This window comes from Cervus elaphus, chromosome 20 (genome assembly GCF_910594005.1).
Source record: "Cervus elaphus chromosome 20, mCerEla1.1, whole genome shotgun sequence".
Lineage (NCBI taxonomy): Eukaryota > Metazoa > Chordata > Mammalia > Artiodactyla > Cervidae > Cervus > Cervus elaphus.
The window spans coordinates 120681885-120704109 of record NC_057834.1 but is presented as its reverse complement, the minus strand read 5'-3'; the positions used below and the strand labels follow the sequence as shown (position 1 = coordinate 120704109).

General features: G+C 38.2%; 1 protein-coding gene across 2 annotated transcripts in view; it reads right to left on the bottom strand.

Moving 5' to 3' along the window:
• Window positions 1-18662, bottom strand: part of LOC122677786 (intracisternal A particle-promoted polypeptide) — a 35070-nt gene extending 16408 nt beyond the window's left edge. The window contains exons 1-5 of one of the 2 annotated variants that reach the window (XM_043878036.1): window positions 18515-18662; window positions 15017-15358; window positions 12740-13171; window positions 6422-6577; window positions 4784-4951 (exon numbers count right to left, since the gene is read on the bottom strand). In XM_043878036.1, the coding sequence (XP_043733971.1) occupies window positions 4784-4951; window positions 6422-6577; window positions 12740-13171; window positions 15017-15308 (1048 nt within the window). In that variant the 5' untranslated portion in view covers window positions 15309-15358; window positions 18515-18662. Of the gene's footprint in view, window positions 1-4783; window positions 4952-6421; window positions 6578-12739; window positions 13172-15016; window positions 15359-18395 lie in introns of both variants that reach the window. The other variant, XM_043878038.1, reaches the window with a different exon arrangement.
• Between the last annotated feature and the right edge of the window lie 3563 nt (window positions 18663-22225).

Here is a 22225-nt window from a genome sequence, read left to right as displayed (position 1 = left end):
CAAGGGTCTCTCAAGAGTTTTCTCCAACACCACAGTTCAAAAGCATCAATTCTTCAGCGCTCAGCTTTCTTTATAGTCCAACTCTCACATCCATACACAACCACTGGAAAAACCATAGCCTTGACTAGACAGACCTTTGTTGGCAAAGTAACATCTCTGCTTTTTAATATGCTGTCTAGGTTGGTCATAACTCCTTCCAAGGAGTAAATGTCTTTTAATAGCATTGCTGTAATTAGTGGTGATGGTTGCACAATTTTGTGAATATACCAAAACCACTGAACTTAACACTCTCAGTGGTGAATTTTATGATATGTGAATTATATCTTAATTTTAAAATATAATACTTAGTAACCCAGATACATATATATCTAGAAGGAAATAAACTGTTAACTGTGATTATCTCTTGGTGGTATGATTATACTATGGGTGATTTTTATTTTCTTTTTCATATGCTTCAGTTTCAGCAAAATTTTTTATAGCAAACCTGAATTACTTTGATAACAAAAAATTATTTAAAAATTATATTTTAAATAATATGTTAAGACAGTAATGTTGACAGTAATTATAGCCAGTAAAGTCATGGCAGTTTTGAAAGGCTCCCATTTATACTGTTGTGGTATCAGGAAAGGGATACATATATATGGAAATGTCACACAGGACACTGTGACCCTACATTAAACACGAGAGAGTTCATGCAACGCAACTGCCAAAATGTACATAAAACAACTATGAGAGTCACAGCCAAAGATTATATAGACTTATGCTCTTTATACTGACAAGACGTTATTGCTCAAAACTCTAATTTCTTTGTTAGAATTTTCAGATGCACCATGACATTTATTGATTTAATAAACAGTTTTTGATTGATGATTGCTTTCTCCAAAAATAATAATAAAATATTATTTAATATCACTCATTTTAAACTGACAATGTCATAGTTGGAAAATAATAGTAAGATTTTTGATATACAACCTTCAGTATTTGAGAATGACCCATTGAAATAAAGGGGAAAACTGGCCGTAAGAGTTAGAGATGATCTAACAAGACTGGTCACTATAAAAACAAATTACTTGAAAATAAACCTTGATATCAAAAGTGTTAGCATTTATTTCTCTTCAGATCCTTCTCTGATAATTGTTTCTCTCCCACATTCAAATTCCCTTTTATTTTATTCATTAATCATTTTAGAATTGATAACAGTTTTAGAAACAGTGATTTTAATTAAGAATTAAGTACCAATGTCTAGCTGACATGGTTTTTACACATGCCACTGTCCAGAAAATTGGTTAATTAAAAATGATTCATAAGGGGATTTCCCAGGCAATAAAGTGATTAAGACTCTGCCTTGCAACGCAGGGGGAGCAGGTTCAATCCCTGGTCAGGGAGCTAAGGTTCCACATGCCATGGAGTGCAGCCAAAAAAAAAAAGATTTGTAATTCAGCTTTCAGAATTAAAACTTTTTATTACAAACGGTGACCTAAATTTTGATGCTACATTTTATGAATATTTTTTCATAAAACCAAACCTAAATCTTTTGCCTGGTAACAAATCACAGTGTCCCTCTGGTATGAAATATTCAATATGGTATGTTTTCCTTTTTCTTCTTTAAATTTTATTTATTTATGGCTGCGACTGATCTTTGTTGCTAGCTCAGTAGTTGTGGTGCATAGGCTTAGCTGCTCTGCAGCATGTGGGAGCTTCCTGGACCAGGGATTGAACTGACGTCCCATGAATTAACTAGCAGATTCTTAATCACTGGACTACCAGGCAATTCCTGTTTCCTTTTCCTTTCATTCATTTATTTAACAAATGTTTATTCAATTCAATTCAGCTAAGTCGCTCAGTCGTGTCCGACTCTTTGCAACCCCATGGACCACAGCACACCAGGCCTCCCTATCCATCACCAACTCTGAGACTTTAATCAAACTCATGTCCATCGAGTCGGTGATGCCATCCAACCATTTCATCCTCTATTGTCCCCTTCTCCTCCTGCCCTCAATCTTTCCCAGCATCAGGATCTTTTCAAATGAGTCAGATCTTGGCATCAGGTGGCCAAAGTATTGGAGTTTCAGCTTTAACATCAGTCCTTCCAATGAACACCCAAGACTAATCTCCTCTAGGATGGCCTGGTTGGATCTTCTTGCAGTCCAAGGACTCTCAAGAGTCTTCTCCAACACCACAGTTCAAAAGCATCAACTCTTCGGTGCTCAGCTTTCATTATAGTCCAACTGTTACATCCATACACGACCACTGGGAAAACCATAGCCTTGACGAGACGGACCGTTGTTGACAAAAGAATGTCTCTGCTTCTTAATACGCTGTCTAGGTTGGTCATAACTTTCCTTCCAAGGAGTAAGCATCTTTTAACTTCATGGCTGCAGTCACCATCTGTAATGATTTTGGAGCCCCCAAAAATAAACTCAGCCACTGTTTCCACTGTTTCATCTATTTGCCATGAAGTGATGGGACCAGATACCATGATCTTAGTTTTCTGAATGTTGAGCTTTAAGCCAACTTTTTCACTCTCCTCTTTCACTTTCATCAAGAGGCCCTTTAGTTCTTCTTCACTTTCTGCCATAAGGGTGGTGTCATCTGCATATCTGAGGTTATTGATATTTCTCCCGGTAATCTTGATTCCAGCGTGTGCTTCATCCAGCCTAGCATGTCTCATGATGTATTCTGCATATAAGATAAATAAGCAGGGTGACAATATACAGCCTTGACGTACTCCTTTCCCAATTTGGAACCAGACTGTTGTTCCATGTCCAGTTCTAACTGTTGCTTCCTGACCTGCATACAGGTTTCTCAAGAGGCAGGTCAGGTGGTCTGGTATTCTCATCTCTTTTGGAATTTTCCACAGTTTGTTGTGATCCACACAGTCAAAGGCTTTGGCATAGTCAATAAAGCAGAAATAGATGTTTTTCGGGAACTCTCTTGCTTTTTTGATGATCCAGCAGAAGTTGGCAATTAGATCTCTGGTTCCTCTGGCTTTCCAAGTATCCAGTTTGAACACCTGGAAGTTCAGCTTCAGGTATTGCTGAAGCCTGGCTGGGAGAATTTTGAGCATTACTTTACTAGTGTGTGAGATGAGTGCAATTGTGCGGTAGTTTGAGCATTCTTTGGCATTGCCTTTTCTTTGGGATTGGAATGAAAACTGACCTTTTCCAGTCCTGTGGCCACTGCTGATGTTTCCAAATTTGCTAACATATTGAGTGCAGCACTTTCACAGCATCATCTTTTAGGATTTGAAATAGCTCAACTGGAATTCCATTACCTCCACTAGCTTTGTTCGTAGTTATGCTTCGTAAGGCCCACTTGACTTCACATTCCAGGATGTCTTCACACCATCGTTATTATCTGGGTCATGAAGATCTTATTTGTACAGTTCTTCTGTGTATTCTTGCCACCTCTTCTTAATATCTTCTGCTTCTGTTAGGTCAATACCATTTCTGTCCTTTATTGAGCCCGTCTTTGCATGAAATATTCCCTTAGTATCTCTGATTTTCTTGAAGAGATCTCTAGTCTTTCCCATTCAATTTTTTTCCTCTATTTCTTTGCACTGATCACTGAGGAAGGCTTTTGTATCTCTCCTTGCTGTTCTTTGGAACTCTGCATTCAAATGGGTATATCTTTTCTTTTCTCCTTTGCTTTTGACTTCTCGTCTTTTCACAGCTATTTGTAAGGTCTCCTCAGACAGCCATTTTGCTTTTTTGCATTTCTTTTTCTTGGGGATGGTCTTGATCCCTGCCTCCTGTACAATGTCACAAACCTCCGTCCATAGTTCTTCAGGCAGTTGTCTATCAGATTTAGTCCCTTAAATCTATTTCTCACTTCCACTGTATAATCATAAGGGATTTGATTTAGGTCATACTTGAATGGTCTAGTGGTTTTCCCTACTCTCTTCAATTTAAGTCTGAATTTGGCAATAAGGAGTTCATGATCTGACCCACAGTCAGCTCCTGGTCTTGTTTTTGCTGACTACATAGAGCTTCTCCATCTTTTGCTGCAAAGAATATAACCAATCTGATTTCAGTATTGACCATCTGGTAACATCCATGTGTAGAGTCTTCTCTTGTGTTGTTGGAAGAGGGTGTTTTCTATGAACAGTGTGTTCTCTTGGCAAAACTCTATCAGCCTTTGCCCTGCTTCATTCTGTACTCCAAGGCTAAATTTGCCTGTTACTCCAGGTGTTTCTTGACTTCTTACTTTTGCATTCCAGTCCCCTATAATGAAAAGGACATCTTTTTTGGGTGTTAGTTCTAGAAGGTTTGTAGATCTTCACAGAACCGTTCAACTTCAGCTTCTTCAGCATTACTGGTCAGGGCATAGACTTGAATTACCATGAAATTGAATGGTTTGCCTTGGAAACTAACAGAGATCATTCTTTCATTTTTGAGATTGCATCCAAGTATTGCATTTCTGACTCTTTTGTTGACTATGATGGCTACTCCATTTCTTCCAAGGGATTCTTGCCCACCGTAGTAGATATAATGGTCAGTATTAGATTATAATGAGTTAAATTCACCCATTCCAGTCCATCCTAGTTTGCTAATTCCTAAAATTTTGACATTCACTCTTGCCATCTCCTCTTTGACCACTTCCAATTTGCCTTGATTCATGGACCTAACATTCCAGGTTTCTATGCAATATTGCTCTTTACAGCATAAGCACAACTATATCTATATATACTCCAGAGTATCCAACAAAATATATAAAGCATTTAAGAATGTAGTCAACTTAAGAGTTATAGTCTAAAAATGGAAATAAGCATTTTCATTATTACCTCCAATTGCGTAGACCATTCCTCCCAGAACTGCTACTCCAAGTCCACATCGAGCCTGATGAAGTGAAGACACAGTGGTCCAGTACTGGCTAAAGGTGTCAAAACGTTCTACACAACTGAGGGCTCTGCTATCACTCCAACGACCGCCCTGCAATCGAGTATATCCACCTGAATAAAGAAAGGAAAGCAGGTACACAGCAAATCCCTTACTGCTAAATATGGAAATGGTAGTAACAAGAAAAATCTAGCCCTCTACATCTAGATTTTCAATATAACTACTGCATAGTAAGGAATACATTAACTTTAGAGTCTGTCAGATGCACATCTATTATTCTTAAATGTACCAAGCCCTAAAAGATGATGGCTTAAATGCAATGAGTTCAACCTCAATATTCTACCACCTGGTCCTGGTCATAACTAAATGTTAGATAAAACATAAATCTAGAACTTTTTATCTGTCTAGTTAGGAAGTTTCATTGTGATTTCTATTCATGCACTGAGTCTTAGTTGTGTCACAAGAGATCTTTCATTGCGACATACAGACTCTAGTTGTAGAGCCTGGGCTCAGTATTTGCAGCTTGAGAGCTCAGTGGTGGTGGCACATGGGCTCTGGGGCCTGTGGGCTAAGCAGCTGCAGTGTTGCTTAGACTTAGTTGCGCTGCAGCATATGGGATCTTACTTCCCCACCCAGAGACCGAACTTGTGTTCCCTGTACTGCAACGTGGATTCTTAACCACTGGACCACCAGGGAAGTCCCTATTAATATCTTTTTCAATTAGAAAATAGTGAGGGTTAAAAAAAAAAAAAGAAAATAGTGAGGGTTGAAATCCTTGTTTAACTGTACATCCCATTATAAAAAAGGTTAATGAGCATTCAAAAATTATACATTTATATGCTATAGTATATATAAAATTACACATGCAATGACATACATACTCTAAATTATGTTATACATAAAGTTCTTATATATAAATTATATTATGTCTATAAATCTGGATTTGTTGATATATATCAATATTTTAAATTCTATTTTAAATATTTTTTTTAATAGAGGAAATTCCCTGGCAGTCCAGTGGTTCAGACTCTGTGCTTTCACTGAGGTGGCCCAGGTTAAATTCCTGGTCAGAGAACTAAGATCCCTCAAGCTGTACAGCATGGCCAAAAAACTACACTACACTACAATACAATAAAATAAAATACAAAATGTCCATACAATATTCCTTTGGATTATCCTGAATTTCCACACTTTGGAGACCACTAGTTCCTGTTATCCCTAAAGACCATCTCAGACACTGTGAATAGTTAATACATTTGAGATTTATTTTCCTATTTCTCACTAGAATTCAAATATTAATTTTTAAAGCAGTATATCTTAGGCAGTTATTTGATAATAACTGGGTATCTAAGAACTCAAAGATTTAAATCACCAAATAATAGACATCAAATAAATATCTTTATTCTTAGATGTGTCCACTATACTATATAAATGCGATTTCTAAATCGGCAGCCTGTATGTGAAATTAAATATGCCTATTTGACATACTTGCATATTCTCACATGTTTAATAACAACAAAAATTTAAAAGGTTTTGATCCTGAAAATAAAGATAATTTATATTACTTTTTAAAAGGTTCTCACCTACTGCATACAAGTACTTTCTTGCTTTCTTCCGAGGTCGAACCTTAGATGTCTGCAGAAAACTACAAAATTTGTTCTCTTTGGGAGATTTGCACACCTCACAGTACTCTTTCAAAAGCGTTTGCAATGCAACACGAAGATTAAAATCAGATATTCCTAAAGCAATATTGAAAAAGATGTTTTAATCAACTTTTAAACAATATCAAAAAGACTTATTTCCATGAAAATGAAATACATTTAATAATCAAAAAATGAAAGCTCATCATCAAACATTGGAGTTTGTTTCCTATAATACCAAATATTTTTTACAGCATCGGTGTGCTGCAGTCCATGGGGTCTCAAACAGTTGGACACAACTAAGCAACTGAACTGAACCAAAGAATATATACTTTCCTTAAATCAAAGATTGTTTTAAAAATATGCTTCATTAGATTCAATTTGAAAACACATGAAGGAGAATCTCTTATTAAATAAAGATACCAGGTAAAACAGGATCACAATTATATAACAAAAGGAAAAAATAAAATTGCCCAAAGATCTATACTTACAACCTAATAACAAAAGGATATAAAATAATGTCATACACTTTGAAAATGATAGTCAAAGCAAGAAACAGAAGATTCCAGTCGGATAAGGTCCTAAAAAAGACAATGAGCGTGAGTGGGCAGGTTATTCTGCTCAAGCTTGCTTAGCTGAAAAGATGAATTGGGAATGAAAGTCAACCTGTGTCCCACTTGGCAATAAGTACTGGCCTCCAGGAAACGGCACTATTTTCTAATTTGCATAAAAGCATTATATATGCTAGCAAGGGACTGTCCCTAAGCCTTGTCTCTGCATCCAAAAAACAATACTGAGGAAAGAAGGTTAACTAACAAAATCTTGAGAGGTCTCACTAATAACTTTAGAATTTGGAAACCAGAAGAATGAGCAAGTAAGAAGCAGAACTGAAGTCAAAGAGCAAAACCATTATAAGAAAAATTCTTTACAGGACCATCAGTAAAGGTAGAGAGGATCACCGGGGTTTGCCATCTAACAGAGCTCAGTGGTAGCCAAAATCCACAGTAGTGAGACATATTCTTGGCTGGGTAAGTAGGTCTTGATATCAGATCAATAATTGGACCTCACCAAGAAAGAAGTCAGAGTCCAGGCCCACAAGCAAGAACCCTTAGCCTGAGCAGATATCTATTCTTTCACCACCCTCATGCCTCAAGCTAGGAAGAAGTGGTGAGAACACAATACACAGCAATCAAATTTTAGGTGGGAGAAACAGAGTAGTAATATCAAGATTGCCAGGAGAAATATCAATAACCTCAGATATGCAGATATGCATGTGTGCATGCTAAGTCACTTCAGTCATGTCTACTGTGTGCGACCTTATGGACTGTAGCCCACCAGGCTCCTCTGTCCAGGGGATTCTGCAGGCAAGAATACTGGAATGGATTGCCATGCCCTCCTCCAGGGGATCTTCCCGACCCAAGGATCGAAACATTGTCTCTTATATCTCCTTTGTAATTGGCAGGAGGATTCTTTACCACTAGCTGTGAAGCCCCCAGATATGCAGATGACACTACCCTTACGGCAGAAAGCAAAGAGGAACTAAAGAGCCTCTTGATGAGGTGAAAGAGGAGAGTGAAAAAAAAAGCTGGCTTAAAACTCAACATTCAGAAAACTAAGATCATGGCATCCGATCCTATCACTTTATGGCAAATAGATGGGGAAACAGTGGAAACAGTGACAGACTTTATTTTCTTGGGCTCCAAAATTGCTGCAGATGGTGACTGCAGTCATGAAATTAAAAGACGCTTGCTCCTTGGAAGAAAAGCTATGATAAACCTTGACAGCGTATTAAAAAGCAGAGTCATTACTTTGCTGACAAAGGTCTGTAAAGTCAAAGCTATGGTTTTTCCAGTAATCATGTACGGATGTGAGAGTTGGACCATACAGAAGGCTGAGTGCCAAAGAGTTGATGCTTTTGAACTATGGTGTTGGAGAAGACTCTTGAGAATCCCTTGGACAGCAAGAAGATTACACCAGTCAATCCTAAAGGAAATCAATTGTAAATATTCATTGGAGGGACTGATGCTGAGGCTGAAACTCCAATACTTTGCCCACCTGATGTGAAGAGCTGACTCACTGGAAAAGACCCGATGCTGGGAAAGACTGAAGGATGGAGAAGAAGGGGACAATGGAGGAACAAGATGGTTGGATGGCATCACCAACTATTACCAACTCAATCGACATGAGTTTGAGTAAGCTCTGGGAGATGGTGAAGGACAGGGAAGCCTGGCATGCTGCAGTCCATAGGGTCTCAGAGTTGAACACAACTGAGCAACAACAACAAATACCAAGATAGAAAGTGTGTCACGGAGAACTATCAGAGCAAGCAGATCTGAACAGAGTTGCCAAGTTAAGCATGAGCAGTATATCAAGAAATAGCAATACAACTATTTAAGTATACCCCAGAGGAAAAAAAAAAGAGAAAGTGACTGAAGAATTCAATTTGGAAGAAAACATTAGCCACATAACAGAAACAGATTCTCTATACAAAAGATAGATTTATTTTTAAGAATAAAGATCCTATATGGCAAAAAAAAAAAAGGCTCAAAGACAAAATGAGATGCATTGCTAAGGAAATAAAGTGACAGTAGTGCAGACATAATAAATTAGAAGCAAGAAACTCATTAGACAAAAATCAAATTGGCAATTTGGAGTAAAGACTCAAAACAAATATGAGCACAGAGCAAAAGACAAAATATTTTAACATTCAGTTCAGTTCAGTTCAGTTGCTCAGTCGTGTCCGACTTTTTGCAACCCCATGAAGTGCAGCATGCCAGACCTCCCTGTCTATCACCAACTCCAGGAGTTTACTCAAAAACTCATGTCCATTGAGTCAGTGATGCCAGCCAACCATCTCATCCTCTGTCTTCCCCTTCTCCTCCCACCTTCAATCTTTCCCAGCATCAGGGTCTTTTCCTATGAGTCAGTTTTTCACATCAGGTGGCCAAAGTATTGGAGTTTCAGCTTTAACATCAGTCCCTCCAATGAATATTCAGGACTGATTTCCTACATTATAAGACAACAAATACGAAGGACAAAAAAGTTTTCAATACAAGGATGAAGACCACCAAAGGAAACATTAGAAATATTCAGGAATTTCACAGAGGAAAAATTTTCCAAAATGAAGGAAAAATTGCTGCACACCACAGGGCATGACCAAAAAAGGGAAAAGGGTATATGATATAGTCTAAGGAAAAATGGCAAACTTGAGCACAAATCAAGAATAATGAAAGAGAATTCTTTAGGCATCCAAGAAGAAAAAGCAAGTCATTGGAAAAAAAAAACACAAAACACGCCTTACAAACTTGGGGTGGAGGTGTGGGGAATGCTCATAAATTAAGCATATTGTACCCACACAAATATCTGTTAAATTTAAAAGGTAACAGAAATTATCAGATATGAGAAAAAAAATCAGCAAATATGGTAATCATGAACCTTAGAAAAAAAAAAATCTTGGTGATGAAATTAAACCAACCAAATGACAAATCAAAAAAGAAAGCTCAGAGAATTCCCTGGCAGTCCAGTAGTTAGGATTCTGTGCTTTCACTGTGATGACCTGGGTTCAATCCCTTGTGGAGGAAGTAAGATCCTGCAAGCAGTGCTGCAGGGCCCAAAAATAAAAAAAAAAAGATCAGGAACAAAAAGACTACTGTTAAAAAACTGGTACAGAGCATTAAAACCTCTTAAATACAGAATAACAGCACAGAGCTAGGAGGATCATGATTTGAAAAGTATCCATATAAGGGCTATGTAGACCTTGAGGCAGGTAAGGAGAAAAATAACAATACTAATTACCTCATTTTTCATAGCAGATAATCTAAACTTTAAAACTGAAACACAAAGTGAAACTATGGTTTCACCTTTTAATGAAGCTCATCTTTTTGTTTTTATCATGTAAAAACTTTTCAGAATGAATATTTCTTGGGATTAAACAAACATTTACCTAAAAATAATTATTAGTTTCTTCTTTGTTAATTTTTAGTGAGATTTAGGTTATCTTTTTTGTATTATAAATAGTATGACAGAATGAGTCTTATTCTTGTAAATTTTTTTTCTATCCACCCTTGCAACCATACACCCACCCATCATCCATCCTCCTATACAAAGACATCTAGAATGATGTTTAATGAATGTTAATTATAACTGGCTATTTCTGTATGGTGAACTTTGGGTGATCTGTTGTTTTCTTTTTTAATAATTTATTACCTAAAGTTTTTATAAGAGCTTGTACCATTTTTGAAAAGTAAAATCGTTCTCCAAAATGCAAGAAAAAGATATGTTAGCATATACTAATAATATTAAATTACCTGAATTATACACCATAGGGGAAAATCTACACATTTCACATAACACAATTTAACCATTTCAATGAAATCTTTTGCTCCCTCACTGAATTTTGTGTTAGAGTCTCATTAGTTTTCTGTATAAATTGTCCATCTTTTCTCTAAAACGGTCAGAGATTAAGTTTCAGTATTAAAATACTGAAAAATACTAAGGTTGCCTTTGGAAAAAAATCCTCCATTTATTTCTCCCTTCCTTCCCTGCAGTTTTATTTCAGTGAAATGTCCTTAGGTGATAACTACTGAGCAGTACAAGACTTTAATATTATAACACTAAAAAGCCATAGGAAAACATGCCCAATTCCAGGGAACTTCCCTTCAGTACTTTGCATCTGCAGCACTTTGGAAAAGTCAACTCAACCATGAAAGCCTTTGTCCCACTCCTAACTTCTCAGATGATACACGCAAAAAACGTGTCTGGATAATTTTTCTCTTGCTTTAGCATTTAAATATAGCCAGTCTTCATTTTTTGTGGATTCTTTACTTATGAATACATCTACTCACTAACATGAATTTGCAACCCAAATCAACACTCACAGTGCTTTCCTGGTGTTTCACAGACATGCCATATAGTGGCAAAAAATTTGAATCACCTAACCTCCATGTTTCCAGGTGAGACTGAAAGAGGCAACATTTTGCCATCTTATTTCAGTTCTCACTATAAACAAGTGTCCCCTTCACATTTTATTTAGCATCATGGTTTTCACTTTGTATTTTCTGTTGGCCTTTTCACTGTTTAAAATAGTCCCTAAGCATAACTGCGAAAGTACCATGTCTAATGTTTGTAAGTGCAAGAAGGCTGTGATGTGTCTTACAGAAGACTAACATGTGTTAGGCTTCACTCAGCCTTGAGTTATAGTTTTGTTGGCCATGAGTTTAATGAATCAACAGTATACATTAAATGAGGGGGTTTTGACAGACACACAAAAAAAAACAAGTTTATATATTGATCAGCTGACAAAAATTTTGTGATCAGAGGCTTGTAAGAACTTACCTCATCATGCTTTTCTTAGGAACAATGGCTCAGTATTTGCTGATCACTATTCTTGGTAAATTTATAGAGGATAACTACCATGAATAGTAGAAGTTAGTGAGAACTAGCTATATAGTAGTAGTAGTCAGTGAGAAATGACTATATATATGAATAATGAGAATTAATGATATATACATTAATATAAGATATCACTGAGAAAAAATTACAAATTTCTGTTGACACTGTTAAGAGTGGAAAAACCTAAAAATCCACATTAAATATATCACATAATTACAACTTTAATGCTAATACTATAATTAATTCATAATAAAATATTTGTAATTCAGTCACATCCTAAATGACAAGAGTTAAAGCTTCAAATCTTGAAACTGGTCCAAAGTAGTTTTTAAAAATAAATTTAAATATTATTTTTCTAATATAAAGATAAAATTTATTTTATACTATGGTGAAAAGTGTTTTCAAAGTTTAGAACTTAAATATATTTAAAGACTACATAGAAGCTGTATTATTATATCAATATACAATTAATTTTATAATGAGAGGACTTATAGGATTTATTGAGTTTTGGTTTTGTGTTCAGCATATATAATTTTCCTTAAATGTTTAGGTTTTCTGAATTTTTCGAAGTGGCAAGAGGAAATCTTACACTAAAATAATTAGTACTACTACCAAAAATTGCAGGAATCTTTTAGCTCTGTCAATAATTTTATCTCCCTTGGTAGTTAACCTCAAGATAAAGATCTGATTAAAATAATGGGTAGAAATACTGAAATACTACTATACCTACAAAATACAAAATTTGTATCTTACATATAATAACCATTCAATAAATGTTTGCTATTGAAGTGAAAAATGAAAACACTATCACATTTCAAACAGAGGAAAGGTCACTGGATAAAACTAATTTAACATGGAACAAAAAATTACCTTCTATGTACTTTAAAAGTCTCTGAGGAGGTAATAAAGGGAATCGAATTGGGTCCAGCACTTCCACCACATGTTTTCTTCTTTTTCCCAGATCTTTCAGTATCCACTGCATTGCAGCTAAGAAGACCTGGTATTCATCCTCAATGCTAAGCTCTTCACTTCGCAAAATTTTGATCAGCTGATCTTTTGTAAGCGCCAGGAACTCTTCCCCACTATGAACCTCCAAGAAATGGACATGAATGTAGTTTTCTGTAAATTCCAGAAGATCATGGCAGGCAATCTGCTCAGAGAACTGAAAGATCCCAATGCAGTTCAGCGGATCAATTTGTCCTTTCAGAAATTCACAGCAAAGATTAACAACTTCAGTCAACTGTAGCATGTCTGCTGCAACAATCAACTCCTGGACATTATTCACGCCTATGTTCACTATACCTAGGGAAGTAGGGAGACAAAATAACCAATAAAATAAAACAAACATTTGACTTATATTCAAAAAGCATTATACTTGATTCCACTGATAGCTCAGGCTTTGTGGGAGTAGATGGATACTAAGTAAAAGGCAACAAAGAACTTGTAGAAAGGTGCCAAACCTAAATGATAATAGTACTGCACATGATTGGAGCACTTAACAATGAACCAGGCACAGCATTAATTGCTCTATACATTCACTTAACCCTCCATACAACCCCATGTAGTAGGATTTTCCCCCTTATATTTATATTAAGAAAATAGAATTGGAAAGTTAAAGTAACTCAACCCTATGTCACATGGTTAAGTGAGATGCAACGTAGGGAGTGACATCAAAGTTCATGCTTTTAACATAAGGCTATATGCATCTAACAAACATTTAACTGAGGCACAGGAGTGAGTAAGACATGGGCCATATTCTTCATTACAATAAAGTGCCATATAAATGTTAATTTTTAATGTGAGGTATAACCAAGAGTCCATAACATATGAGAAGTTTTAAACATTTAACATTTAAGTAACTATATATACCAATCTCTTTTCAGAGGACTTCACTTTCATATACTTATATGACAACTTTGGGAAGAGATCAAATACTCACTTATATTTAGAAAGAAAAGGATATCCTACCTAATAAGGATAAACTCTCCATTCAATCTTTTTCTTTTTTTTTTTTTACCTAGCTGGGTCTTAGTTGCAGCATAGGGAATCTTTGTTGCTGTGTGCAGGATCTAGTTCCCTGACCAGGGTTTGAAACTGGGCCCCCTGCATTGGTTGAGTGGATTCTTAACCAATGAACCACCAGGGAAGTCCCTCCATTCAATCTCATAATTTCCGTTTACCCCTTTTAAAACATTAGATAAACTGAGTGTTTGTATTCTCAATTAGATTTATAAAGTCTTTTAAGAAAAAGCTTGCCCTTTCTGTATTCCCAAACACTAGGTGCCCAAAAAATTTATTATATATGAATGAATGGCCAAAGACACTATGGTGAGAGGGAAGAATACGGCTTGTTAAATGCAAATAGGGAATTTTCCAAAAGTGTAAGAAATGGAATTCACCATGGGAATAAACAGTAGTGGCTGCAGAGAAATCTAAGACTTAATTGAATGATATGAGAGTTCATTACAAATTTGGAGAAGATAACATCATGGGTTGTGATGGAAGGTAACTTAAGGAATGGTACTGGATGAAGCCAAGGATTACTTGAGATAACAAAAAGAATGCCCTACAACTTAATAAGTCTTTACAGGTTAATAAAAGCATTTTTACAGCAGCAACAACAACAAAAAAAAAAACCCAAAAAACTCAAATCAAAACATGGTCAGAAGACCTAAATAGATAATTCCCCAAAGAAGACATACAGATGGCCAACAGGCACATGAAAAGATGTAAGGCAGAAAAGTATAAAAATGAAAATCAAACGTTTTCCCAAACACAGACATACACTATTTATTTTTTTCTGACTTGCCAGTAGTGTGGAGCCCTAACCCCTGATGCCTGGGAAGTCCCTATATTAACACTTTAGTGTATCTCTTTCAAAACATTTTTCCATATATATTTACACTACAAATAATACTTACGTGGGCTTCCCTGGTGGCTCAGTGGTAAGGAATCTGCCTGCCAATGCAGGAGACACGGGTTCAATCCCTGGGTCAGGAAGATCCCCTGGAGAAGGAAATAGCAACCCACTCCAGTATTCTTGCCTGCGAAATTCCATGGACAGAGGCGCCTGGCAGGCTATAGTCCACAGGGTTGCAAAAGTCAGACAAAACTTAGCAACTAAACAACAACATAATACTTACATACCTGTGTAAATGAAATCTAAAAGTATTTGAAAGATTCCAGCTTCAATTCCTAGAATCTGTACAACATCTTTTGAGGACTCTTTCATTCCTCCAGTGAACAAAGCTGCAAAGTAAGGACTACTGGCAGCCAAAACCAGCCGATGAACTTTAAAAGTTTCCTTCCCAACTTGCAGCTCCACATCACAGAAATGCTGTCCATTCCTCATTTTATTGATCTGAGCCAAGATGAGTTGAGCATGTTTATCTAATGAAAAATGACTATCACCAGCCTTGGCACAGCCCTCATTAGCCATGATGATGACAGATCAATTAAAAGGACTATTGCCCATAATCTGGTCCTACCCTGAAAAAAAGAAAGAGACCAAGCAACAAATTTTTGTGTTTAGCATGTCTTCTATTCATATACATATGAAACATTCCCTATCCTCAAGGAAATTAAAATCTATTTAGGGACATAAAACACACATGAAACTAGTAAGGACTAAACTGTGTGGTACTATTCCTAACAGGGTTTCAGAGAAGGGAATAAATAATGCGGTTTAAAATAACTGGACAATGTTTTGCAGCAGAAATGGAACCTGAACTGGATATTGAGTGACAGTGTGTTAAGGTATGAGGAGACGGTGAACTAAAGAAAATAAGGAAAGGCACAAAGGTAGAAGGATAGCCGTGTACACCGCAGTAAGGAAGTACACAGGGCAGTCAAAATGAACTTTCAAAAAGCAATTGTGGGGCTTCCCTGGTGGCTCAGTAGAAAAGAATCTGCCTGCCAACGCAAGAAACAGGAGTTTGACCCCTAGTTCAGGAAGATCTACATGCAGAGGAACAACTACACCCATGCACCACAACTATTGAGCCTGTGCTCTAGAGCCCAGGAATCACAATTACTGAGCCCAGATGCCCCAGAGCCCATCCTCTGCAACAGAGAAGCCACCACAGTGAGAAGCCCAGGGATCACAACTGCAGAGTAGCCCCGGCTCGCCACAACTAGAGAAAAGCCAGTGCAGCAATGAAGACCCAGCACAGCCAAAAATAAATAAATGAGTAATTTTTTTAAAAAAAGAACTTAAGTGTTCTTTAAAAAAAAAAAAAAAGCAATTGTGATCAGGCCAATTGTCTGCTTAAAATCCTTCAATTTCTTCACTTCCTTTAGCACAAAAAAAGACCTTCAAATTTCACCTCTGTCTACCCATCCAATCCTATCTCCTATAATCCTCTTTGAATACTTTTAATACCCCAGTAAAATCTAACAATTTGCAGTTCTCTAAAGGCATCTCTTTCATGACACCCTTCCCCACCTTTTCTGTCTGCATTTTTGTTATAATTCAAGACTGTTCAAACTTAATATCCTCCAAGAAATCTCCCCTGTTCCTCTGTTCTCCAGGTTTGGTGCTCACCCTAACCATATCTATTTTATAGCCCATTATCACAATCTGGGGGCTTCCCTGGTGGCTTAGTGGTAAAGAATCCACCTCTAGGAGATGCAGGTTTGATCCCTGGGTCAGGAATATCCCCTAGAGAAGGAAATGGCAACCCACTCCAGTTTGCCTGGAAAATTCCATGAACAGAGCCTGGCAGGCCATGGGGTTTCAAGAGAGTCAGACACAACTTAGCGACTAAACAACAACAATCACACTCTTCCTTGTCACCCTACTCCCTATGAACACACATACTCTGAAAGTTCCCTGAAAGACAATTCTTTTGGAACTATCTTTCATAACTATAGCACAGTGTCTAACATATATTGTTTTCAAATGATTGTGAAATAAATGGGCACTAAGAAATAACAATAGCTTAGGTTGTTTTTGTTTAATTCTGACAACTTTTTCACCCATTATGCCAATTGTAATTCTCACAATAATTAGAGGCTGGAAGAAAAGATATTGTTATTCGAAATAAGAGAAGGAAACTGAAGCTCAGTTTCCCAAGGACACAGTGTTAGTACAATGATAGTCCTAGTATTTAAACCCAGGTCTGATTCTAAATCCTGGGTTTTTCCCATAATATCATGTGCACAGAGAGAAAGAGCTTTGAAACCCAAGCAAATAAGTTTGAACATGAACCTTTATAGGTTTATTAAGAATAAACATGACAAGTCATGTTTCAGACTTGTTTTTTGAGCTCTCAGGAGGATGTGCTAAGAGGTAGCAAAGTCTTAGAAAAGAGACTTCCAACTTCAACAACGAGAATCAAAGGGATAAATCCAAGTTACTTTTTGAAAAAAGAAACTATGATTCAGTAATATAAGATATATCGAGATGAAGCACAAGAGAAATCTAAGATGACAAAGGCATTTAGATATCAAGGAAAATTAGTGGACTAACGGAAATGGTGGGAGGGGCTAAGTTTTCAGCATTCAGTAAAACTTATCAAAGTAAAAACAACTAAGCTGATTATTATGATTACTTAGGAATTAACTTATTGAGAAACTTGACTGAAAAGTTCCAAGGTAGCGGCTAAAACTTCACATCAGCACCAACATAAACATATTACATTTAACTTGAATAGAAAAAGTGTATTTTGCTCTAGATAGAAATTTGATCTGCAGATATTATTAAACATGGCATGGCAGTCAGGCTTCTTCTGTTTTAGATTTCTTCCTGTCAGCAGATTTTGGACTCAGCGATTTGTTTAATTACAAGGTACCTCCTCTGCCCCCAACTTCAGGGCATCAAGCATAGCTTGAGATAAAACGCTGCCTCCTGGTACCAAAAAGTGACTGAATATCCATCCACTCTGGCAGCAGACAGCAGAAATCCTCCTTCACTACTATTACACTTCTTAGTAACTGCTGATACTATCCCACTGCCAGTGGAGTACTTCATTTCAAAAGGAGGTACGTGGTGTCACCCCATTTCCAAAAGGAAAGAGCTTAATTCAAGGCCATCGCATAGGGATGTAAGGGACGCGCCTCAACAGACACAAATTTGAAAGGTGGATTATTAAGGAAACGGTGGAGACGCTCAGAGGAAGCAAAGAGAATCTTTGTTTAGTGGTCTCAAATTCATTGCCTCGAGCATCTGGAAGCTGCTTTCACTCAGCAGGGGTGTCAGAAAGAATCCCAGGACGAGTGAGCGTCCAAAAAAAAGGAGGGGCGGGGGGTTCTTTGTGCTTGATTTGGAGGCTGGACCCGGAGAGCTACTCCTAGGATGCTACGCCACTAAAGGCAGATTAAACGATCCGGCGCTACCTAAACAGCCAGGAAGGCATCTCAGATGGGTCTGGCGAGAGCAGAAGGTCTGACGACATCTGCTCAGCCTCGGATTCCCGGGTGTGGGAGTGGGGGGGTGCGGCTGGGCCGGGGAGACGAGGAGCAGGTGGAGACCGGACTAGACGACGCTCCGGTGAGGGCAAAAACACTTCGATTATTAGAGGCATGCCTGAAAAGCAGGAGGAAGCCGGTTCCGGAGGCTCCTCGCACGCTCCTCCACAAAGACAGAGGCGAGGAGGAAACTCCCAACCCAGTCACAGATGCCCCCGGGACGCGGGCCCTTCTTACCCGCCGCTTCCCCTTCCCGCCGGCGCCCGCTCAGGCTCTGCGCGCGCAGCCGCGATCTGCTAGCGCGCAGAATGGGCGGGGAAAGCCCGGCGGGGTGACTAGGCAGTGCGGTCCGCGGCCGGGTGCCGGAGGCAAGGCCGGGTCTGGGGAGCGGGCCTGTCCGCTTCGCTGGCCAGGCGGGTCTGCGCGTGCGCACTGCTCTTCAGCTCCCTGGGAGCCGCGCCTCCTGGTGCTGCTTTGCTGCGGCGCCCGGCTGGTACTTGACTACTCGCAGGCAACGGTCCAGCGGCCAGCCTAACCTCCTGCCTGTGGAGGCTGGCGGGCTCGCCCTTTCCACGCCGCCTACCCTTTCTCGATTTTTGTGGCGTCCCAGACAGCCAGCGAGCATCCGTGCTAATGAAAGAGTCGGGACCTAGTCTCCTCACGCAGCCTATGACGCTGATCCCAGAGAGTCCACAACCGTCTAGATGTGGCTCAGACGGTAAAGAACCTGCTCTCAATGCGAGAGACCCGGGTTCTACCCCTGGGTTGGGAAGATCCCCGTGGAGAAGGGAATGGCTACCTACTCCAGACGGGCCTGGTACAGTCCATAGGGTCGCAAAGAAACGGACACGACTGAGCGTGTCTCTTCACATAAAGGGCTTAAGAGTTTGCACCTCCAGGCCAATCGATCCCTCCAAAACTGTTGACTACTCCACAGAGAGAACATTCAGAGTAGAATTCAGTGTTACCCACACCCAAGACCTGGATAAAGTCATTTCTGCAGTGAAAGGAATTACAAGTTTATCCATCATTTCCTTTTCTGCTAGGTACAATGTTTTCCTCTTTTTTTGTTATGTATTTATTTGTAAGAATCTTTCTTACAAATTCTGTAGCCCTATTATTTAAGTTTGCAACAAATAATTTTCCTCAGGGAGGTTTACAAAGCAGCATATGTCTCATTTGCATGTGGGTCCCTGAAGAGGAGAACTATGGAAACTTTTTTTTTTTTTTCATTTATTTTTATTAGTTGGAGGCTAATTACTTTACAATATTGTAGTGGTTTTTGTCATACATTGACATGAATCAGCCATGGATTTACATGTATTCCCCATCCCGATCCCCCCTCCCACCTCCCTCTCTACCCAATCCCTCATGGAATCTTTTCAAAATTATATACACACACAAATACACACACACACACACACAAAACACCCCAACATCCCCCGCGCCCCTCACTCACTACCCAACACTTTTCAATCCCTTGCCATTCACTCAGATCTTTTTCTGAGTCTCTGCACTGTGAGTGGATGGGACAAATTAAAACGTCCAGTTATTGAAACTGTTGAACCTCATAATTCAGCACATTTAAAAATGGCTTTCAAACCTTTTGACCCCAGCCCACAGTGAACAAAAACATTCTACAACAAATCCGATAACCACATGCGTAGCACATAGTTAGATAAAAAAATAAAATTCACAAAACTCGTGTTGGAGAGGGGGAAATTTCCCCCTCTACACATCTTGATTTCTTGTGGCTGGACTGGTAATAAAATGACACAAGACAAAACTTAACAGGAGAAAAAGAAATAATTTTAATTGTTCACAAGGACCACTCATAGAAAGGGGCCTAAGAAGTGGCTAAAGCAGGTAGCTTTTATAATTTTAGACAGAGAAACAATAAATTTATGAGGAACTGACAGGACAAAGAAACTAGGTTTGGGGAGTTCAATTAGTGAAAAATCTAAACAGAGGTTGGGCTTGGGGTAGTAAATTAGAGGAAGTAACAAAGTTTGTTTATACAGGCTTGCTGGTCTGAATTCCCTATCTCTGAAGATAAGAGTGTCCTTCTAGCTCCAGATGCAGGGAGTGCACCTGTCACATGAGAGATTTATTTCCTGCTTTCAGGGAGATAGGAAGAAGGGTCAGAGTGTCCCTCTTGTGTTGGCCATCTCTTAAGCTACTTTAATTCAAAATAATCAATATGCCACTGAGGTACATTTGGGTGCAGCTACCCGGGCCCCCAACATGTAATTATACTTACTACCAATACCAACAATGCACTAAATTTCTATTCCTTCTTTCTTATTTCATTACAAAAAAAAAAAAAAATGCTGAAAAAGAATTGCTGTCAGGAAAAATTGTCAAAGGTGGAAATGAACAAAAGATACTTTCCAATGTAAGCCTGGGCACTGGGCATTTTTTAAGTAGATACTGGAAGAATTCAAATCCATAGGGATGTCTTTCTGTCAACTAAAATAGTTTACAAGAAACTTATAGTATTTAAAATAATTCTTGTCCACCTTGAAGAAAAGATACTCCCAAGCATTCTATTTTATTGACCCATAGGATAGTAAACCACTTTTGCCTCTGTTGGTGAATTCATTTTAATATTCTTGTTTCTTTGCAAATTCATACAACATTCCTGTAACATTTTACTGGCTCCCTCTTTAATTAATGAGATAAATAGCATGTTTTTCCTTTTATTTTATATTTTTGTGAAAATCAACATTTTACCTTTCAGGAAATTATACCTCAGCACCACTAAAATTAATTCCACAGTTTACTATAGTATGGCAATATGTATTGAATCACAATATAGAATCAAGATTGCTGGGAGAAATACCAATAACTTCAGATATGCAGATGATACCACCCTTATGGCAGAAAACAAAGAGGAACTAAAGAGCCTCTTGATGAAGGTGAAAGAGGAGAATGGAAAAGCTGGCTTAAAACTCAACATTCAAAAAACTAAGATCCTGGCTACTGTTCCCATCACTTCATGTCAAACAGATGGGAAAAAAATGGAAATAGTGACAGACTATTTTCTTGGGCTCCAAAATCACTGCAGATCGTGACTGCAGTTATGAAATTAAAAGACACTCACTCCTTGGAAGAAAAGCTATGACAAACCTAGACAGCACATTAAAAAGCAAAGACTTCACTTTGCTGACAAAGGTGTGTATAATCAAAGCCATAGTTTTTACAGTAGTCATGTACAGATGTGAGAATTGGGCCATAAAGAAGGTTGACCCCTGAAGAATTAATGCCTTTGTACTATGGTGCTGGAGAAGACTGTTGAGAGTCGCTTGGATTGCAAGGAGATCAAACCAGGCAATCCTGGAAATCAATCCTGAACATTCATTGTAAGGAATGATGCTGAAGCTGAAGTTCCAGTATTTTAGCCAGCTGATGCAAAAAGCCAACTCATTGGAAAAGACTCTGTTCCTGGGAAAGATTGAAAGCAGGAAAAGAAGGAGGCAACAGAGGATGAGACGGTTGGATGGCATCACCAACTCAATGGACATGAGTTTGAACAAACTCAGGGAGATGGTGAAGGACAGGGAAGCCTGGTGTGCTGCAGTCCATGGGGTCATGAAGATTCAGATACGACTTAGAGACTGAACAACAACAACAGCTATTGTACTGCACCCAGAAATTTGAAAACTGGTGCTTTAGAGCATATACCTAGCAGCAGAATTGCTGGAACATAGGCTATGTAGGATATATGCATCTTCAATTTCAGTAGAAAATATTTCTTTTCCAAACTCTTTTTTCCAATTTATGTTTCCACCAGCAGTGAATGAGAGTTCCCTGGCTTCTCATCCTTGCTAATGCATAATATCATCAGATGTTTCAATTTTGTATAACCTGATGAGTGCAAAATTATTATTTTTATTTTAATTTACCTCACCTGATTATTGAGATTAGGCAGTAAAAAGATGTCTATAA